The sequence below is a fragment of the Chenopodium album genome, chromosome 17 (genome assembly GCF_948465745.1).
Source record: "Chenopodium album chromosome 17, dcCheAlbu1.1, whole genome shotgun sequence".
Taxonomy (NCBI): Eukaryota; Viridiplantae; Streptophyta; class Magnoliopsida; order Caryophyllales; family Amaranthaceae; genus Chenopodium; species Chenopodium album.
The window spans coordinates 38,522,617-38,543,404 of NC_137850.1; the positions used below are offsets into that span (position 1 = coordinate 38,522,617).

Sequence of the window (20,788 nt, forward strand, 5' to 3'; positions counted from 1 at the left end):
TCACATGGTTAGGTGAAGACCATTTCCTCACTTGCTCCCCAAGGCAACTCACATCCATTGTAAGCTAACCATGTGGCACCCAAACCTTGAGCCCCAAGTTGGGTTCAATTGGACCGCCACCTAGGTGCACTGCAACGTGGCACGCTGCCACTTGGTGGCTGCCACATGGCGCACTTCTATTTGGCGCGCTTTCCTAGCCTTTCGCACGGCTAGGGTTTTTACTTGTTACTTGAAGCATTCTTCTGTCTCGCCAATTCCTAATTTTTTGATCGACTTTTAAGATTCGGTTCTGACGCTCTAAGATCGGAATGATGTCTTTGTCCACGATACTCGAGTAACTCATTAATTCCTCTCGGATTAATATGTCGTGTCGAATCGTTAGTTGCTTGGGTGTGACCTGAAGGTTTAAGTCAAGATTAAGCTGTAATATTAATTATACATTAATATTACTGATCGGAAGCGGCCTCCACCTAGTCATTACGATCACTTGAACTTAATGAATAAATAGCTTTTCAATAGCTCCGAACCCTCTATCGGAATAATACACTTGTTCGAAGGACACCATTCCTTTCATGTACTGCTAATTTGAACTAAATATGTTCATTTTATTTTATTAAATCGAATCTTTGTTATTTTTGAATTTGCTAAAACGTTGTGTTATTGTAGGGAATATTTCAAGCATTAACCAAACTTGAACCCCACTGTGATCATACACTTAAGCATGGTGGCGTCCTAAGGGAAGGAAGCTAGAGCAAAAGAGTCGCCAACAAGTTTTAGGAAATTGTAAACCGTTCACAAGGTGAAGATTACACCCCTTAACGATCCATGAGATCGTCAACTCCAAAAGCTCTTGAACCAAATAGGGTTCGGGGATGAAGGTACAAATCCAACCTAAAAGAGATTGAACCTGCCCTAAATAGGCCTCTACTTCATTCTTCTCGCATTCATGTACGTTTTCTGACTAACATGCAAACAACAGATTAACCCTAAACCTGTTTAATCTATGTTGGTTGAATTTAATGCACAAGCAAAACTATTATTGGTGATCACTTGAATTATAATCATATTAGCCCTAAACAAGATTATTAATTATCTTATTAAGCGTGATTACAAGTACAAATTCCCTTTAAACATGCATAAAAGGCGTGATCAAGCAATAACAATAATAATCATCAAGCAGCATAATAACCACGATAATCATAACAATTATAATCATGTTAATAATAAAGCTTAAATATAATAGCAAGACCCTAGGCATGTACTAACAAGATTAATAACAAACCCTAGCATGTCACTAAACAATAAAAATTAAAGCTTTAACCTTATCATGGTACTAACATGATATTGATATGATATTAGAAAGCATAGGAAGCACCCTAAACATGATACTAGAAAGCAATAATAACATCATAACATGATACTAGGAATTAAACAAATTTAAACATGCTTTCTACAAGAATAGAGCAATAAGATTACATACTTTGATGCCTTGTATCTCTTTCTAATAACAAAATACACGCGTTAGTAACTTCAAGAAAAATATAAATCAAACAATTAAATTAAATAATTGAAATAGAGATTAGGGACCAAACCCTCAGAAATTATAACCTTTCACGTCTAGGGCGGAGGCAACTTCGAACTCGGCTAGGTGTATCTAGTGCTCGTGAATGCGGAATTTTGTAAGAGGGAAGGTTTAGAAAAAGAATAGAGAGAAAGCTTCTAGCTTTAGAGAGAAAGAGAGAGATTGTTGTAGATTGTAGATGATAAAAAACGGAGGTTCAGGACCCTATTTATAAGAAAACAGTCCGGAAATAAGTAGAATTTGATAAGGAATAAAACTCCACGCTGTCGGTGCAAAACCGACCTTGTCGCCAGGCGACAGGGTCTGTCGCGTGGCGACAGCCTGGATTTCTACGCGGTTTCAACACGGAGTCCACATATGAATCAAAATCAATTTTTAAAGTCCGTATGAAACTGAAATCGTATCTTTCATAAAATAATATTTTATTCCAAATAAAACTTATCAAAATATAATTATTAATTCTAATTCTATTAGGATTAAAGAGAACCTTCTAGAGAATTCTAGAAGACTATAATCAATTCTAATAACTTTAGGAATAATAATTAACATTGGGCCTTCCCCTAGATCATTGGGCCGCATGTAAAGATCAAACCGGGCCCAGTTTAGTATTTTGGCCATAATTTCCTCATTATTCATCGGAATTGAGCTTATAATATATCGTTGGAGAGCTCTTTATAAGCCCCATCCAACTACACTATTATTGGACCCTTGTCGTGGACCAAACTAAACTGGATTAGCTGTTTTTCATGAAATAGAGTTGTTTTCGAAAACAGAAAGAAATAATTTAAATAAAAACCAACCGCAACACTTGACCTTTCACACTTTCACCTTATTCGATAATCATTCGACGCAAAAGGTATTCATCACTGGGTTTGGTTTTAGGGAGACACATTTGGGTGTCTACAGTTATTTTATGAAAACTTTATGTTATTTTACTAATTAAAATACTATGTAATTTTGATAAAATATTATGTTATTTTACGCAAACCTTGTGTTATTTTGCTAAAATAACCTTATGTTATTTTGCTAAAACATTGTGTTACTTTACGTAAACCATGTGTTATTTTGATAAATTCTAGTGTTATTTTGTGTAAACCTCAGCCCGTGTTATTTTATTATAAACTTGTGTTATTTCACGCAAAGTTTGAGTTATTTTATTGAAATCATTTGTTATTTTGCTAAAAGATTATTGTGTTATCTTACTTGAACTTTGTGTTATTTTGCTTCAACCTATTGTTATTTTTTTCAAATGTATGTTATTTTTATACAACGATATATTAATATTCCTTTCCGTAAAAAGAGCTCAATTAATTATCATTAAATTAATTTTTACATCAAATTTCGTGTCATTCAATTTGATGTTCAAATTTAATCAGATTCTCACAAATATAAAACACTCAATTTGATTTTTAGGGTTTTAACATTTTTTATTTTGTATGTTCAAATTTAATCAGATTCTCACAAATATAAAACACTCAATTTGATTTTTAGGGTTTTAACATTTTTTATTTTGGTAATTTGAACAATTAGCTCTTCAATTCAACAAAATTTTTTAATAATAGACTGATTGAAGAAGATAGATTTTGAATGTTGCAAAAATTCTGAAATTATTTGAACAATTTTTCAAGTAAGAAGGAGGAAAGAGCAAGAAAACCGCAAATTCTATGCTACTCCTGGAGTACCGTGTGCATGGTACTCCAGGTTTATAAAAATTATGTTATTTTAATATAAATTTCTTATTATTTTAATTTATATACATGTTATTTTAAAATAAGTATATGTTATTTTATATTTGCATGTTGTTTTTTTTTTCAACATTGATTCTTTCGTTGTACTCTAGATTTATAAAATTCATGTTATTTTGATGTGAACCTCTTATTATTTCAATTTATATATATGTTATTTTTTTTAAATAAGTACATGCTATTTTTATAAATGCATGGGTTTTTTTTTTTTATTTTTTTTTTATGCATGATGTTGAAGTAAATAAGTGAATAACACATTATTTTAGCAAAATAACACAAGGTTTTAAACAAAATAACGCAAGACTTAGGCAAAATAACTCAAGTATATTGGGTATGGAGTACTATGATCCAGGAGTATATAATACTAATTGGAGGAAGAATTTTTTTTTACAATTAAAACGCCAGCGTTTTGAGTTTTGACCCCTTTAGAATACCATGCTCATGGTACTCCAGGAGTACTATTGCAATTAACAAAAATAGAAAAACGACAAAGGTAGACCGAACCCAGATAAACCATGATAATGGGCCAAAATAGTTTTTACTCGTAGTAGCCCATCAAATTAAAACCATCGGCCCTAAAAACAAACCCTAATTTTTTCCATCTTCTTTAAATACTCAAAAATCAAAATAATTGACAGCATTCTTACACTTCTGTTTTTAGTCGCCGTTTTCAATTCTTCTATCTCTCTTTTTCTAATTTCTTCGATCAATTTTTTGGTTTCTTAATATTGAGAAAAAATAGCAGGAATTGTGTGTATCGACGTAGTGCATTATATGCATTAATTAGTCGAAAGATTTTCCTGCAATATCTAATTTCAGGGGAGGATGGGCAGTTGTGTTTCATCCTTTTGTTGATTCTTTTCAACAATCATCTTCCCTATATTTCTAATTTAATTTAAATAAATGAGTTATGTTTTTTCTGGGTTTAATTTGGTGAATTATAAGATGAATGAATTAATTTGTCTTTCAATTGAAAAATTGGAATAAGAGATGGATGTGATGATTATTTCCCCAGATGATCGAAGCTGATTAAACTGTGCTATTTTAATTCTCTTTGAGAATTCAAGCCAGAATTCTGATCCATCTTTTTTAAATAATATTTACGAATTTAAATTGATTTTAAAAGACTTAACAATAAAATAATTATCACAATCTTAACATAATTACAGAATCGAGAATTCACTAAAGAAAAGTGTCTAATTAGTTGAGTAGGATTTTACAGTTTTTGTTTGGACTTAGAATTAAGCAGTTACATTTTTCGTAAGTTGTTGGGCCTTTTGATTGGGATAGGATTGAGTTATATTAAACCTTGGCGAAAGTAAATCCTTTCAATTGAATTTTTACACTATAAATCTATTATAATACTTCCGTTTTATATTATTTATACTATTTACAACTCTTAGATGTTAGGTAGTATAATGAAATATTTGTGAAGCTTTTGTACATAATATCGGCGGGGATTAGTGAAAAATTTAGCAGGAATTGAATGTATTGACATAGTGCATTTTATGCACTAATTAGTGGAAAGATTTTCCTGCAATATTCAGGGGAGGATGGGCAGTTGTGTTTCATTCTTTTGTTGATTCTTTTCAACAATCTTCTTCCCCACATTTTTTTTTATTTTTTTGAACAATTTTTTGTTATGAATTTCTGGAAAAGAGATGGATTTCATGATTATTTCCCCAGATGATCGGAGCTGATTGAACTGTGCTAATTTTATTCTCTTTTGAGAATTCAAGCCATCTTGTTTTTTTTTTTTTAAATTTGAATTTATAAAACTTCAATTTAAAGTGGTTTATCTAATTTCACTATTTTTACAAATAACTAAATTGTGTAATTACTGTAATTTTGTAAAATATCAAATGGAGTAATTTATTTTTATTTTTATTTTTTTTTGAAACCGAGTAATCTTATTAATGAAAAGGACTTTAATCAAGTGATTAAAGAAAATTTAGGAAAATGATTTAATAAGAACCTAATTTTTTTTTTTTTTTTCTTTGACGGGAATAAGAACCTAATTAATTACAAGTAAATGCTAAAATGCTAATTACACCAATTGATCCTTATTTTTATCGTAAATTAAAATGAATTACGAATTGTGTCTTGGACAAGTTATGTTCTTTTGTGGTTGTTTCTATTTTGATTGTCGTGACTTTGTGATACTTAAGGATTGTCTAGGACCAGTTCGACAATGCTAAAATTCCTAGACGAAGGTAACTTAAATGAAAGTCCAAATGATGTTGCCTAATGCCAATGAGTATATGCCAAATTCGAGGAAGGAACAAGGAAGGTGTTATTTAAGAGACAAATGTAGCCACTATCAAAGTTTATCTGGTTGAGGCCGATTCAACTCGAAATTTCGAGTCAAGAAATTAAGATAAAAGAAATGGAGAATGATTAAGAGCATCTCTAATGGTAATAAGCTACAATACCTTGTAGTTTACCTGCCACATTAAATATTCAAATAAGTATATTTTGTAGCTACAGATGGACCTGGTAATTTTGACCCAGACCCAATGACCCGATCCATGACCTGAAATTGACCCAAAACTCGAATTAACCCGACCCTACCCATACCCAACCCGAAGTGTAATTGATCCGACCTTAACCCGAAACCCCAATTGACTCGACCCAAAACGACTCGACTTGAGATAACCTAACCCGAAGTTGACCCGAGACCCGAAATGATCCGACCCGAAGTTGACCCGACACCTAAAGTGACCCGACCTTTTTGACTTGAATTAATGGACTCAAATAGACTCGAAACCCAAAGTGACCTGAATCAAAATTATCTTATACCTTAAATGACCAGAATCTATTTAAACTAAAGACTTGACCTAAGCAAACTGAAATAGAAAAAAACCGCAATCAAACTGACTTAATTTTTTTTTCACTTCGTATTAATTTGTAATGTGTAAGTGTAAGTAATTTACATATTTTGAGCATTACTTTTCTCGATTTCTTCGGCCTTTTATCTCTATAAGTTATTAAAAAATCGTTAAAAGATTGAAATTTAACGACTATTTTACGGAATTTGTCCATAAGATTAAAAAAATTAACTAAAGCTTGAAATAAAAGTCACAATTCTCACAAGTCCAGAAAAAAAAAATAGTACAATAATAATGCGTACATAACATAATGTTCAATGCCAAATGAAATTACAAAACAATCTAAAGTCAAACAATTATTGTCTTCCATGAAAAAGCAGCCTTAATAAATATAGTGAGTTTCTCTACAAAAAATATATAAATATATACTTTTTACGATTTGAATTTAACCCAATGCATCAACCCGAATATGACCCGACCCGTAGTTGACCCGAAAATTGGACTCGAAGATTGACCCGACCCGAAAATTGACCCGACCCAAACTAGCCCGACCCAAAACCGACCGACCCGATTATCAGTTGACTCGAAATCAACCTGAAATGACCCGACTCGAACTTGATCCGATAACTTTTTGACCCGAAGTTAACCCGACCTGAAATGACCCGACTCATACCCGATCCGAATGACCCATTTTCCAGTTCTAGCTACAGAGTAGTCCAATGATTGTAGTTTGGAAGAAAAAATAAAAAAAATAAAAAAAAAAAGTAGTTTTTATTATACACATGTCATATTTTAAATAGAGATGTTAGACTTTGAAAAATGAAGCAAGGTAAGCTAAATCAATTTTTCATTGCAATAGTAAGCTAAATACTTGCGATTTTAATTAATTTGCAAGCGGGACCCTATTTGTATACCATTGTCCTTCCTCACATTCCAATTACACATGACTGACATTAAGATTTTAATAGCTAATTTGACTTAATTATAGTATTATACGCTAGTATCTTATATGAATTTTTCATCAAACAGAAAATCACAAACTGATCTTGTTTTATTTCAATCTACGTTGGGTTAACTAATCTTGGGGTGGCAATTTGATGATCACACTGCATAAAATCAAACTAAAATGTAATTCAGGCATGGAGGCAAGCTCGAAAAATGGCTTCCTAAATCAAGTACGCAAGTTTCAGCTCTTCAAGAGTATTACTTCCACTGTTTGTCAAATACCTGTATTGTTTTGAAATTTTGCACTATTTAAACACTAACTTGACTAAATTCTATTGGATTAATATGTTTACTACGAGTAATGTACTCTCTCTGTCCTTTTATTAGAGTCTACTATTTCTTTTTTGGCAAATCAAATTAAAGTTTAATTGTTAAAATATTTCCTTTTTTTAGTAAGTGATTTTTTAAAAATTTTAACCTCATTCTCTTAATTTTAATTCCCAAATTATCCTCAATTTTTACTGATTTTTTATGTTAAATATTTTTGGTATTTATTAATCCACCAACATGACAACATATGTTCTCTCTCCTAGCGGAAACCCATATATACAAGTCGAGGAGGCCCTTTACTCTCAAACTTGTTTTTTGCGGATGACCTCACATTATTTGCAGAGGCTTCGGAGGAGCAAGCATTGGTGATCAAGGATTGTTTGGATCGGTTTTGTAGTGCGTCAGGCCAAAAAGTCAGCCTACCCAAATCTCGTGTCTGCTTTTCACGAAATATGAAGCAGGATGATTGTAATGCAATTAGTGAAAAGCTGGGAATGCAAGTCACGGACGATCTCGGCATCTACTTGGGAATGCCTACTTTGACTAGTCGAGTCACTAGGGAAACGTATGCTCACCTATGTGAAAAAATTGATCGGAGGCTCACGGGGTGGAAAACAAAATATCTCTCTCTAGCAGGGCGAATCACTCTTGCAAAGTCCACCCTAACCACTCTTGCAAATTATTCGATGCAAAAGGCCAAACTTCCACGATCAATTTGTGATGAAATCGATAAAAAGGCTTGGCGTTTTATTTGGGGTAGCTCGGATGAAAAGCAGAAAATCCATCTTTTATCGTGGGATACATTACAGCTTCCTAGAGATAAAGGAGGTTTGGGTGTTCGATTGGCTAGGCAAGCTAATTCAGCGTTCCTCACCAAACTTGGATGGCAGGTTTTAACCGAACCTCAACCTCTATGGTCTAGAGTGCTTAGAGCCAAGTATTGCAAAGGTAGGTGTGACATTGATATGTTCACACCCACCTCGAGTATGTCCAACGTATGGCGGGGTATCACAGATAATGAAGCATGGATAAAAAAGGGATCACAAGTAGCTGTTGGTAATGGCTGCAAAACATTATTTTGGGAGCACTGTTGGGCAACTGAGAAGCCCCTTCGTGAGTTTGTTACTGCCAGCATCCCAAGCTCTATTGAAGGAGCTATAGTTGGGGAAATGTGGGGACGAGGCATAGGCTGGAGATAGGAGTTATTTGCTAATCTACTGCCCGAGCAACAACTTAAACAAATTGCTGCACACTCTCTAGTGGAAAATCCAGAAGCTATGGATATACATTATTGGAGGGGTTCGAACAATGGCAAATTCTCTTTAAAAAGTGCCATGAAGTTGATGCGTGAGAATGATGTTATTCCCAGGGACCCGAAATGGGAATTGGCATGGAAACCTCCAGTTCAACAAAGGGTGCGCACGTTTCTGTGGTTGGCACTCCATGATCGACTGTTGTGTTATTCGAATAGACTCAAGCGCAAACTCACTGATGATCCTCTTTGTCAAAGATGTTCTCTTGGGGTAGATGAAACCTTGACCCATTTATTGCGTGATTGCCCCGTTACTAAGGCAATATGGGTTAGTGTGGGCAGCTCAGCAGCTTGTCCTGACTTCTATAATGGGGACTTGTCTCAATGGATTGTAAGAAATTTGGAGGCAGAGGGTCATATGTTCTCTGAAAAATGGCCTACCTGTTTTGCTATTTCGTTGTGGTGGATATGGAGATGGCGAAACAATTTTGTTTTTGGAAGGGGAGATGAGATTCCTATTGATACAGGGTCCTTTATCAGAAGCCAGGCAGAGGACGTTTGGGGGATCTTTTCCACACCTGCTATGACTCATTCAGGTAATATCCAAGCTGCCAAAACTCGAAAGGAAGTGCAAGTGAGATGGCTGGCTCCTCCTACAGGTTGGTGGACATTGAATACAGACGGTGCAGCTAAGGGTTCTCCTGGTATTGCAGGGGGTGGAGGAGTTATTCGAGATGAGCAGGGCAAGTTCATTAGAGGCTTTGCAGCTAACTTTGGTATTTGTACTGCTTACGGAGCAGAACTGCTTGCACTCGAGTATGGACTGAAGTTAGCAAGACAAATAGGCATATCAAGGCTAACAAGACAGATGGACAATAAAGCTTGTGTGGAAGCCATCACCAAGGAAACCCAGCCGCAAGGGGAATGCGTGCACATCATTGAAAACTGTCCTAGTATTTGTAGTTTGTTTGGTTCTTTTTTTAGTATTTGTCATTGTTTTAGGGAAGAGAATAGGGTGGCGGACAAACTCGCTAATATGGGGGTTGCCCTTCATAAGAGAGTGGTTTATTTCGATGATCCTCCTATCGAAATAAAAAACATTCTCTGGGAGGACATGGTAGGAGTGGTTTTGTCATGAATGGTTGTGTAATTGCTTTTTATTTCGGATTTTTCCCTCTTTTGCATCAAATATATATATATATATATATATATATATATATATATATATATATATATATATATATATATATATATATATATATATATATATATATATATGTTCTGTCTCCTCATTTTTCTTCTTCTTTCTAGGTACATCTTCTTCTTTTTGACATGTATTAATCTCTTTTTTCTTTTTCTCTCACTTGTTATTTAATGCAATTAATGTAATTTGATACTTCCAATTACATGGTTTAAGAAATCTATGAAAATCTTAATTCCCGTGAAAAATGAAAAATGAGACTCTAATAAAAGGACGGAGGGAGTATAATCAAAGGTATTAATGGTGAAAATTCTGCGTTGAAAAATGTGAAAGTTAAAATGAAATATGCATTGAGAACGGATGTAGTAAATTATTAGATACAGTCATAATTAGGATCTTGATCACTATCTGTAGTGCAAATATAATAAAGTCAGCATGTGAAGGTTTGGCTTGATTTCAATCATAACTTATAAGTCAACGGTATACCAGCTAGCCAACTTGGAAGTTCAGAAACTAAAACTTGGAAGTTCAAGCACAAATTCACTTGTTTTCTTACAAAAAACCAAAACTTTTGAGCCATTTTCTGAATCACCACATATACAAGACATTATAAACTTGCTAAAAACACCCAACTAAAGGTCAGTCACTCACTATATTTCATTTTCCACTTTTAATATTTTTTCATTTTAAGTCCTGCTTAATCTTATTTCCTTTGAATATATTCCCACTTTCATTTGTTGCTTATTATGCTTATTGAATCTAATACTTCCTCGATTAATATATAAGAATAAATAACGTACTTGTGCATGTGGGATATTGTTTGATTCGTCTAGTTTCTCGTTTCAACATGTCAACCTTTTTCTAAGGGTGTTAAGGGGGATATTGGGTGATACAAGGCTGGGAATAGATATAAAATGAAGATTCAGTATCGACAGTATGTGGTTTTTGGACTTTGGAACATTCTACTTTTTTGTCATTTGTTCAATTTTGCATTCTCCTTTGAGGATTACTACACAGACTATTTTGATCCTCAACCTTTAGTCTTTGAATACAAACGGTTTCCTGAAATCGAAAGGCATTGTAGCAGTATTCTGTCTTCAGGATCTAAATTGATACTGAATGATGCTAAGGTTGAAAGTATCAAGAATGAGCTTTCTTTCTATAATGGTGATTGGGATCAAGAGAACAATGGATTATACCCTCTAATGCCTTTCAATGCGACTGATTTGCCCCCCGGAACAGGCTCAGCCTCTTTAAGCCTGATAAATTTCGAGGTCAAGGATGTAAAGTCACTTGATGACGTGCAGAATGGAGTTGGTGTAGGTGGGGTTATGTCTATAGGAATAACAAGGAGTAAGTCTTTTAGTGCTGATCACAGAATAATGGCGGTCTCCTGAATGTTTCAGTGCAGCTGACAGTCTTTGAAAAGCCCCCTGAATCTTCAAGCACAAGACGAAGAACAATGACTACTATGTTTGCAGAAGGGCTCTATGATCCTCGTACTGGGATGATGTATTTGATTGGGTGTGGACCGGCTATCACAGGTGAACAGGGTTTAGATTGCTTGATGGAAACAACAGTTCAGTACCCACCACATAATTTTCGATGGTTGAGAGATCCAACGATTGAAATTGATGTAAAAAGCCAAAGATATACTGAGGATCCCCTCTACTTCCTTCCGATGAAAATCAATAGCAAAACAATTGCATACGACATATTTAAACAGGACAGTCATGAAGGAGACGTGGCATTCCGGAAGATCTTTGAATGAGTTCTTCAGGTTACAGTACTTCTGGTGGAGATTGCCATTATATGGAGTCAACAGATTTACATGGACCAAAATACAGGCCTTGCTTCTTCTGTATCTCCTTATTTGTTTGCCTTGCGGATTTTTAGCTATTGTATTCTGCTAATCATTGGTAAAGAGATTCTATTTTCCTCAAAGGAAGCCATCTCCTATCATCCATATGATCTTCTTGCATATCAACCAGTGTTAAAGGGGCTAGACTATGCTGCAAAGCTTCTTGCATTAACAGCTCTTTTTCTCAGCACAAGGCTTTCTTGCAATGTTACTAAATCCAGAAAGAGGCTAAATGAAGAGGAACCTTCCAACACACTGCTTACTTTTGGTGATTGGCACTACTTTCTCACCTTAATCCGGCGATTTACTCTGGTATATTTAGTTTTTCTTGCATTCGTCTTGTTGTTTCCACTAAGGGAAGAAAAACACATTATGGAGGTTGCCCAAGGACTGCTGGTTGGTTTGCTGACAGTATTTGGAAGCTGTTCTCGTAATCTGCCTCTCTCAGCCCATATTCTTGAAAGGTCGCATTGGAAGCACCAGGCCAAATCTCTCCGAAAAATTTACTACATTGGGCTCCCATTGCTGCAGATTATGCTTAAAACCTATGATCATATCAGAAGCCCTATCTCTGACCCTTACACAACCAGAGAACCTGAATCTGAAGACCTTATCTTACTTTCTGTTGACAGTTTGGTTTTGATAAGCCAAGTGATATTAGTCCATGTTCAACAGAACTTCAACTACTTTTGGCTTATCGACTGCTTAAAAGTTTGCCATCCTCGGAAACTGAAACAGCTGCTATTCAGATCAAGACCTCAATGACAACCTTCTCTTTTCAAGCCTACCAATAGCTGGTGTGCTTCCTCAAGCAACTTATTGAGAATTATCTTAAGATTGTAGCTGAATAAACTCAATTCTAGTTCTTGTAAGGACTTCTGTTTTCTTATTTTTGTATCATTGATATTTTGTACTTCGTATTACTTTTTTATGAACATAATGTGACGTCACTACAGGCTTCACTATGTTTTTAAGAAGGGTAAAGGGAGGCTCAACCGTATAACGAACACAGGTTTCAACTGTCAACTCTCTTTGTCAGAGACTCTGAGTAACAGCAAATTTGTAACAACTTAAAAGCAACATCATTGAAAGTTAGTATATTCTTCAATTGAATAAAGAAAGAAAACTAGAAGAAGAATATTATAACTGTCACATATGACAACATTTTGATGATGGAAACATCTGATAGTAAGGTTGGTGAGTAGCTTTCCATATATTTAGAAAATATTTTCACGCAAAACACGAAGAACTTGTCGAAATTTCCAATGTCACATTGCGCCTTACAGTCAGTTCTTTGCCTTTCTTTATATCAAATAACAGAATTGTGAATTCAACCCATTGTTTTCCTCCAAAATAATTGTAAACTTCGAGTTCCTTTCGGATGCATTATAGTTTATTTTTCTAAAGAGAGAAAAGGAAAGAAGTAGGAATGATCTTTTATGATTGTTTTATGTATCCCTTTCAGGCTACTTCATTCTTTACTATACACATTAGAACCATTCAAAGAAGCTATTAATTAACACTCCACTTGGTATAATTCTATCATATTATAACTCTCGGTAGATTTAGCTTACGCAAGAAATTAGACATTGTATATTCTTTGAGAGTTGAGGCTGCCTATATTATATAATGATCACATACCGTGTATCAGTGTATACTCAGGAACAAAAAGAAATGAAGCCATTCATCTACTTTATTCTTTAATAATTCATTAACCTTCTTGAAGAAGTCACAAGAATTTATATAAATTGACCTAAAGGAAAGCTCATGTATCAATTCCATAGCTAAATTCATGCTCTTCTCCAGATTCACAAGGCACCGGAAAGATATAGGTTGATTTCTGCCTCGTTCTCAACAAGGAGAAATGGCTAAAAAGGTATTACATATGTATTTTGTATTTACATATACATTGAAAGTCTTGTAATATTGTTTTTCTTACTAAAATTATTTTCCTTCTAATGATTTAAGTTTTTTCCGACTTATTGATGCAGAAAACTGTTCTGAAAGTGGATAACAACAGCAAGAAAAGCCGGAAAGAGATACTTAAAGCAGTGGCCAAAGTTGAAGGTAAAAAAACAGATACTATGTTGTGACATTTTAAGCTTAAAACTTTAAATAAAATCTGATATCAAAATCTGTATATATTTATAAGCAGGCGTAGAAAAACTGGAAATGGATATCAATAAGGGTACACTTACAGTTGTAGGAGAGGTTGAGCCAGTGCCACTTTTTAAGGCACTCAAGAAGATTGGACAGAGCCCAGAAATCATGAATGTAGGCCCGCCAAAACCGCAAAGATGTGGGCCATACTGCTACTGCAGCTCATGTCGATCATCCGGTGATCAGCAGCAGAAAGAAGGGTGGAACTACCCTGCATATCCGTGCTCAGTACCCTGCAACAGATCTTGGTGCAAGCACTGTGAGTTGGTTGCTGTACAGTATCCTCCCTACTCTTATGAATCAGGGATGTGCTCAATTCAATGAGATATTCTCTCTGTTTCATGTAAAAACTTAGTATTTCCAACTCCTCGTTTCTTTCATTTTGGAAGTATGGTGTGGTAGTAGGGTGTACATATTCATATACTCGTAAATGTCAACAAACATATAATACATTCAGTATTTGACAAGTATTCTTATGTCTCATGTGTCAGTCTCATCTCTCACCTTGAAAAGATATTTGGAGACATGATACAATGCATGCTGGATTTGGTAATGTTGTTAACCTATGGTATGTAGTATTAAGCAGTAGGCATTAAGCAACTCTACTAAGTATGATTTTCATAGTGTCAACCAAACAACCACTGCAATGTCTAGCAGACTATCAATGCCATCCTCAATTCCCCATAATCCTAGTTTAATTATATCTACTACGTAAGTTTGAAGGCTCACACAAATGAAACGTACCAAACAATACAGAGCTGGGATCTGCTACAGAGCTTATTTCCAATAAGATGGTTACTTCTCGGTGCACTAATCTTCAATCAGAAACAAATGATGCCAAAAAAACACTCCAACCTTCCATTCCGTTAGAATATAGTGGTAATCTGAATCATTGACTATAACAGAGACCTTTGAATATAACAAAGAATGGAAACCAAGTGTGACAAACTAATAATGAAAGGTCAAAATTATTATAATACAACATACAAGTCGTCAATTAACCTAAAGACGGGTCATCTCTGTATAGGGTGCATCTCTCCGCATGGAGACTCGATTTACCACATAAACAGACAAACAGAAAGCAACCACTGAGAATAGGAGAGAGAAGGCAACAGCTGCATCCCAGGAGCTTGCTGTTGCAGTCCTAGTTCCAGTAAATGTAGATCCTCCAGATATAAAATCCAATGGTAGCCAATCACAGCTTATCGTGTAATGTCCCGAGCCATGCCAAGGTTTGCCATCCTCTGGGTACCAAAAAGCTGCTGAGAACTTGCTCGTGTCACCAATCTTAAACTGAGCATCCTGCCATCACAAGAGGAACTTTTCGTTAAGTTTTGAAGGACATTTTATTTTACTTGTTGGCTTGTTGCCACTAAGCAAAAATTACCAATTTTTCATCATTTTACTTGGACCCTAAATTCACATAATTTTACTAGAAAGAGTAGAAAAGGATCAAATGCCTCCAAAGATGCTAGCAGTCCTAGCACTTATGTAGCACAAATGGGCTGAAGAAATGGATAACAAACACGGTGGGAAACATAATTAGTGTTGTTAAATATAAGCTACAAGAGGTGATACCTATACTATAAGAAGACAGCTACTTTAATAGCATGCTTCACACATGCATAGCACCATAAGTCCTCAAACTGTCCACACAGAGCTCCATAGCCACAACATCCACATCCATCAACATCAACATTCATTAGCCTCAATAAAGGGCTCCATCAAGACAGGATAGGGGAGTCGATTGCATATTACCATAACCATATTATAACAGAGGTTGTATCCAACTACCCCTTGATCCGAAACAAATGCCAAACACCCTAATGCACCATCAACATCATCAATAATAATCCAAAGCCAAATTGAAAAATTCTTTTGGATTTTTTGGAAAGGAAAATGATTACGCTTCAAATTATCATACATATTACAGCAGTTAGCTTATAAAAGGATCACAGAATTCAAACCAATTCAACAGGCTTGAGCAACAGAGCTAAAAATAGCCAACTACAAGTTAAGTGTGTTGGTAATAGCCAAGTAAAAGTTTCTGGAATTTTAGTTTTGAAATTTGATGACATGGAAAATTTAGCGCAAGTACAGACCATAACTAAAGTATTCCAAACCACAAGGTTACTTAAATATGTCACTCTTCTTTTGGAGTTCTAGAAGCATGCTTTATTAGTCAAGGAGAATGATGAAATACCTGTTGAAACCGATCCATGGTCCTCAAAGGCCTTGAAAATTCAAAGTAATAAGTTCCTTTTTTTCCATTAGATGCATATGGACTATCTTCATCCACAAAACCTATCAATGCAAGATCAAGTAATGGTTTAATCATCATACTCAAAAGTTCAAACTTATATTAAGCTTATCTAATGAGTTAATAAATTTAACTATTACGTGCTTTAAATTTTTTGAGAAGATAATTGAAAGAAAGAATGAAACCTGAGTGAACATTGAGGCTGCTGTGCCACCAAGCTCCTTTCCAGTCATTCTGAGCAGTGTTATTGGTTCCTGAAGAGATGTCAGCATTAAAAAATATGTTCAAGCAAACGCTACTAAAGTGGAGCAGATGAAGATCACAGAGAAGCAAAAGCCATGGGAACGTAAAAAAAGACTATATCGCAGGTAGACGCAAGTCAATGAACATCTTCAATAAAATGCCACTCAACATGACCTTTATGAGGAATAATATTTTATTTTATTTTTAATAAAAAGGCAAACATGAAAAACATATCAACCAGCCAGAAGAATTTAAATCTAGGAGCATGTGATGAAAGAATTCTGTCTCCTGTATTTTCAGCAGCCGAAAAGGTAAAAAGGGTTATTTAACCAAAAACAGCACCTAGGAGTTGCTAAGAAATTCAACATGATTCCTCTCCTCTACCCCCTCATCCCCTTTGTTTGTCAATAAAGAATAATTTTCAACTTTGAATGTTTTTGCACAAGCTACCTATAAATATGATCAGAGGAAAAAAAAAACCCCATAGTTGATCACTACATGAACTAAGAAATTGTCAGACAGAGCCTCGGAAGAGAATCCACAAGTACCATGATCATAAAAAATCAAAAAAGCATCTTTCATAGTCATATGCAAATAATTTATTAAGTTGAACATCCAACCTGAAGGCCCAAGTCCATCAAGGTATCGACAGTGTGGGTTCCAGGAATAAACATCAACCAAATGACCAAATCTACACAAGAGAAAAATTAAGAGGTTCATTATGAGGTCCATCAAATAGCTAAGTTACTCACAATGAACACAAAGAATATAAATACTACACCTGTCACCGCCAGTTCCAACATCAACCAAGTTTCCACCATATAAACGTCCAGGAATAGCAGTTCCTATTGAAAAGTGCATAAGGTCAACTTCATAGCCGCGGCAAGTCTTATTGGTACAGGAATCAGGAGACTCTTTACAACCACCCATCTGATATACAAAGACATCTTTGGTGGTTACACTAACATGATAAAAGGAAAAAAATGGAAAACAAGCAAGTCAATAAAGATGCTCACATTATGATAGGTAGCATTCTCACCAATCTGAAACAAGAGAGCAACAGATGGACATTTGTTACTATTGCTGCATTAACGTAAGTAAATAGTCAACAAACAGGTTGATAAAAAGTCAATAACTGAAAAACTAACAATTGAACTTTTAACCCACTATACAGTTTTTGCTTTACAATTCATTTCAATTAGACAGCGAACATCACTAAATTTATGCCGACTCAACAGGTCATTAGCCAAACAAAAACTAGAAGAATAAAGAAATGAACAAAACAAAATGAAACATTAAGAAACAATCAAGATGAAAATTTTAAGGACAAAAAACCAGTGCATATCCTGAAATAATTAAAAGTTAAGAACTCTCTTGCTACCATCAAGATTCAAGATTATAACAGGTCATTAGTCATATAAAATTTTACATGATATTATTGAGCAACAACGTCAAACAAGACTAGCCTCAATCATTGTCCAATACTATGCATCTAGATATCAAATGCCAATGCAAATTTTACAAGTGAATGAAACGACCAAAGTCCAAGCCTTTTCCAAGGAACCAAAGAAGCAATTTCAAGTTTAAAATAGGTTGAACATGTTTTTCAAGTAACTAAGCTCAGGGTGTGGGAATAATTTGCCCCATATATCAATATTCCTATTTACCAGCATCTCCGATTAAATTGTTCCCATCAAATAAAGCGCATCTAAAATTAGTCCGAGTCTTATGCTAATACACTTAAGTGGGGGAAAAAATGGCACTAAAGCCCCTATTCAATTCACCTAATTTCACTTATTTCAGCAAATAGCAGTTCAGGAAAGATAAGTTCTCACAAGGATTTTTAAGGCTACCCAAGTCCATTCAACAATTAAAATAAGTTCTAATAAGTTCAGGTTAGAGAAAATCAGTGATTAATATAACACACCCTTACTCTAGAAATGACAATTAGAACCTAATAATTAACAGTTTACCCTTGAGAGTAAGTATACTCTCCATCAACTTGTAACAAAAACAAGACATCTTTGCCATCATGTAGTGCCTGCAAAATGTAAATCAGAGATAGATCACTACCATCACTCAAAACTCGAACAACACAGCTCGAAAATCAAAACTGAATTCCAAACCCCAATTCAAATCAATATTACTTTGTATCAAACAACCCAAGAGCCCAGAATGGATAAACTATCAAACTTCAAATCAAATACCCAGGAAAAGCAGAATTTTCAAGATTCAATGACCACAAGAATCCACAATATACAGATCATTTAAGCTCAAAAACACCCAATTTCTATAATTCTTGGCAACTTTCACAACTCTAAGCAGCATTAAAATCCTAAATTGACAACAAAAACCCAAATCTTTCAAAAACCCAGAAACCAAAATCAACCCACAATGCAAAAACACTCATACTCAAATCAAAAACCCCAAAACAAATCACAAAAAACATGAAATTTTCAAATCAAGATATACCTTAACAGTCATTTTACCACCCTTATAAGCATCATCTTCATGTGGGTCAAGAGCAGGCAATAAAGGAAAATCAAACCCACCAATGTCCTTCCATTCATCAGGGTGCCCATCAACAGCGACAACACCAGGTCGATACTCAGCGACTAGTTGGGTGGCCGAGTCGGATGACTCGCAACTCCACTCGCCAGATTCGTTGTGCGAGTTAACGAGTTGAAATGAGAGGGTATGAAAAACTACAAGAAATAGAAAAAAGGGTCGAAACATTAACATCCTTTTTCTGTATAAAAAAAAAAAAAAAAAGTAGCACAAAATGAAGGAGATCTTTGAGTGCGATGAGAATCAGGTGGTGATAGTTGGGAATGGCGTAGGCAAGTTTTGTTGACTAATGTTGTCTTTTAATCTCAACTTTTACTCTTAATTTGGACTTTTCTTTCTTCCTAAGCATTTTAGCAGTCTAGCAGTGCACATTACTACTCTGACTTGTATTCTTTGGAACGGAATTAATAGTATGAATTGAATTGTTTGAGGATGAATTGCAATGAATTAAATTTGATTGGAGTTTGGAGTGGATAACTGGATATGTATCTCTTCATTTCTTACTAAGTTATAAACAATTTGTTACTCCGTGTTTTATGTTTGAAGTTGCTAGAAATTTTTTAATCGGTTGTTTATTTTGAACAGAATTAATATGAATTGAATAAAGGTAAATAATTATGAATTAGGGCATGTTCGGCAAAATATAGCTGTGAAGGTACCTGTTAGTTGTGTAGGTTGCTTTTAGCGGTCAACAAACTGTAGCTGTGAAGATAGATAATTTAAGTATGAGTGTTCAGTAAAATAGCGGTTGACTAGCTGTTACATATAAAAATCAATATTTTGTATTTAAACTATACATTAAATTTTCAACAGCTACCTCTACTTTCAAAAGCTAATATTTCTAACTTTTCATAAAAGCTGCCTCCACCACTAAAAGCTACCCTAACCACTACTTTACCAAACATTCACATTTTTTGTTAAGCAGTGGTTAGACTTGGTCAAACCACTAAAAGCTACTCAAACGCTAGCGCCGAACACGCCCTTAAACTGATTGAATAGGATAATATTTCTCTTTTCATCTCTTAGAAATTCTTTTGTTTGTTACTCTGTTCATTCTAAACAAATTGTCATTTTATGTCTAAATTACTAGAAATTATTTTAAAAGGATTTCCACCTTTTCAAAAGGAGAAAAAAAAAGGATTTCCACCTTTTCAAATCTGGAAACAATCTCACCTTTAACTTTTATACGCTCAAAATAGTCCCTTTTACCTACAACTTGTTTAACAGGTTAATTGTTTTATTTTTTTTTTTTATTAATTTTTTTCTCTTCCTTTAATCTTTCTCCTCCCACGGTCCCACCTCACCACCCTCTTTCATGGCAACTCACCATAGCCACCACCACATCACCAGATTCACCACCTAACCTCCACCCCACCACCTTCTTTCTCTCTCCTCGCCACTACAATTTTCTCTAACCATCGCCAACAACCTGACCACCTTCTTTCTCTCTCCTCACCACTACAATATCCCCCACAAACCCCCCCCCCCCCAACATCTACAACAACAACCCACGCATCTTCACCTTGCCACTCACCACACTTTAACACCAAACAACCAAAATAGCAACCATTCAACACCGAACAACCACCTTTCACCAATTTTTACAACTTAATTTCTATCAAGCCACTGCCCTAATCGCAACCAAATTTCAACCAACACTGACCACAATGGCAGCCTATTCCCTATTCCCAACCGGTTTAATTGATTGTGATGGGGTTGTTCGTCAATAGGAAACGAGGAAAAGGGTTAGCGGTGGGAGCTTTCGTTGGCCGATGTGGAAAGGGATTAGGGGTGGGGATTGATGTTTGCCGCC

General features: G+C 35.1%; 2 protein-coding genes and 4 non-coding genes across 7 annotated transcripts; 5 read left to right on the top strand and 1 right to left on the bottom strand.

Moving 5' to 3' along the window:
- The first annotated feature begins 4,065 nt into the window (after positions 1–4,065).
- On the top strand, positions 4,066–4,212 carry LOC145590470 (small nucleolar RNA snoR135). Its single transcript, XR_014102064.1, has one exon. It is a non-coding gene; the product is annotated as a small nucleolar RNA snoR135 (small nucleolar RNA).
- A 105-nt stretch (positions 4,213–4,317) lies between these two features.
- LOC145590454 (small nucleolar RNA Z103) lies at positions 4,318–4,411 on the top strand. Its single transcript, XR_014102049.1, has one exon. It is a non-coding gene; the product is annotated as a small nucleolar RNA Z103 (small nucleolar RNA).
- Positions 4,412–4,799: 388 nt separating this feature from the next.
- On the top strand, positions 4,800–4,940 carry LOC145590471 (small nucleolar RNA snoR135). Its single transcript, XR_014102065.1, has one exon. It is a non-coding gene; the product is annotated as a small nucleolar RNA snoR135 (small nucleolar RNA).
- A 48-nt stretch (positions 4,941–4,988) lies between these two features.
- Positions 4,989–5,084, top strand: LOC145590455 (small nucleolar RNA Z103). The gene has a single exon (XR_014102050.1). It is a non-coding gene; the product is annotated as a small nucleolar RNA Z103 (small nucleolar RNA).
- Positions 5,085–13,608: 8,524 nt separating this feature from the next.
- On the top strand, positions 13,609–14,281 carry LOC145588939 (heavy metal-associated isoprenylated plant protein 2-like). Its single transcript, XM_081645522.1, has 3 exons — positions 13,609–13,620; positions 13,736–13,811; positions 13,900–14,281. The coding sequence occupies exons 1-3, from the start codon at positions 13,609–13,611 to the stop codon at positions 14,226–14,228; spliced, it is 417 nt and encodes a 138-aa protein (XP_081501648.1). The 3' UTR covers positions 14,229–14,281.
- Positions 14,282–14,822: 541 nt separating this feature from the next.
- Positions 14,823–19,367, bottom strand: LOC145587926 (uncharacterized). 2 transcript variants are annotated; one of them, XM_081644571.1, is made up of 8 exons: positions 18,880–19,365; positions 18,381–18,448; positions 17,424–17,490; positions 17,189–17,337; positions 17,028–17,098; positions 16,350–16,418; positions 16,108–16,208; positions 14,823–15,206 (listed from the first exon to the last, which is right to left on the bottom strand). In XM_081644571.1, the coding sequence occupies exons 1-8, from the start codon at positions 19,147–19,149 to the stop codon at positions 14,907–14,909; spliced, it is 1,095 nt and encodes a 364-aa protein (XP_081500697.1). In that variant the 5' UTR covers positions 19,150–19,365; the 3' UTR covers positions 14,823–14,906. The 2 variants fall into 2 exon arrangements, with proteins under 2 accessions (XP_081500697.1, XP_081500698.1); XM_081644572.1 differs by lacking the exon at positions 18,381–18,448 and having other exon boundaries at positions 17,424–17,450; positions 18,880–19,367.
- Positions 19,368–20,788: the final 1,421 nt, after the last annotated feature.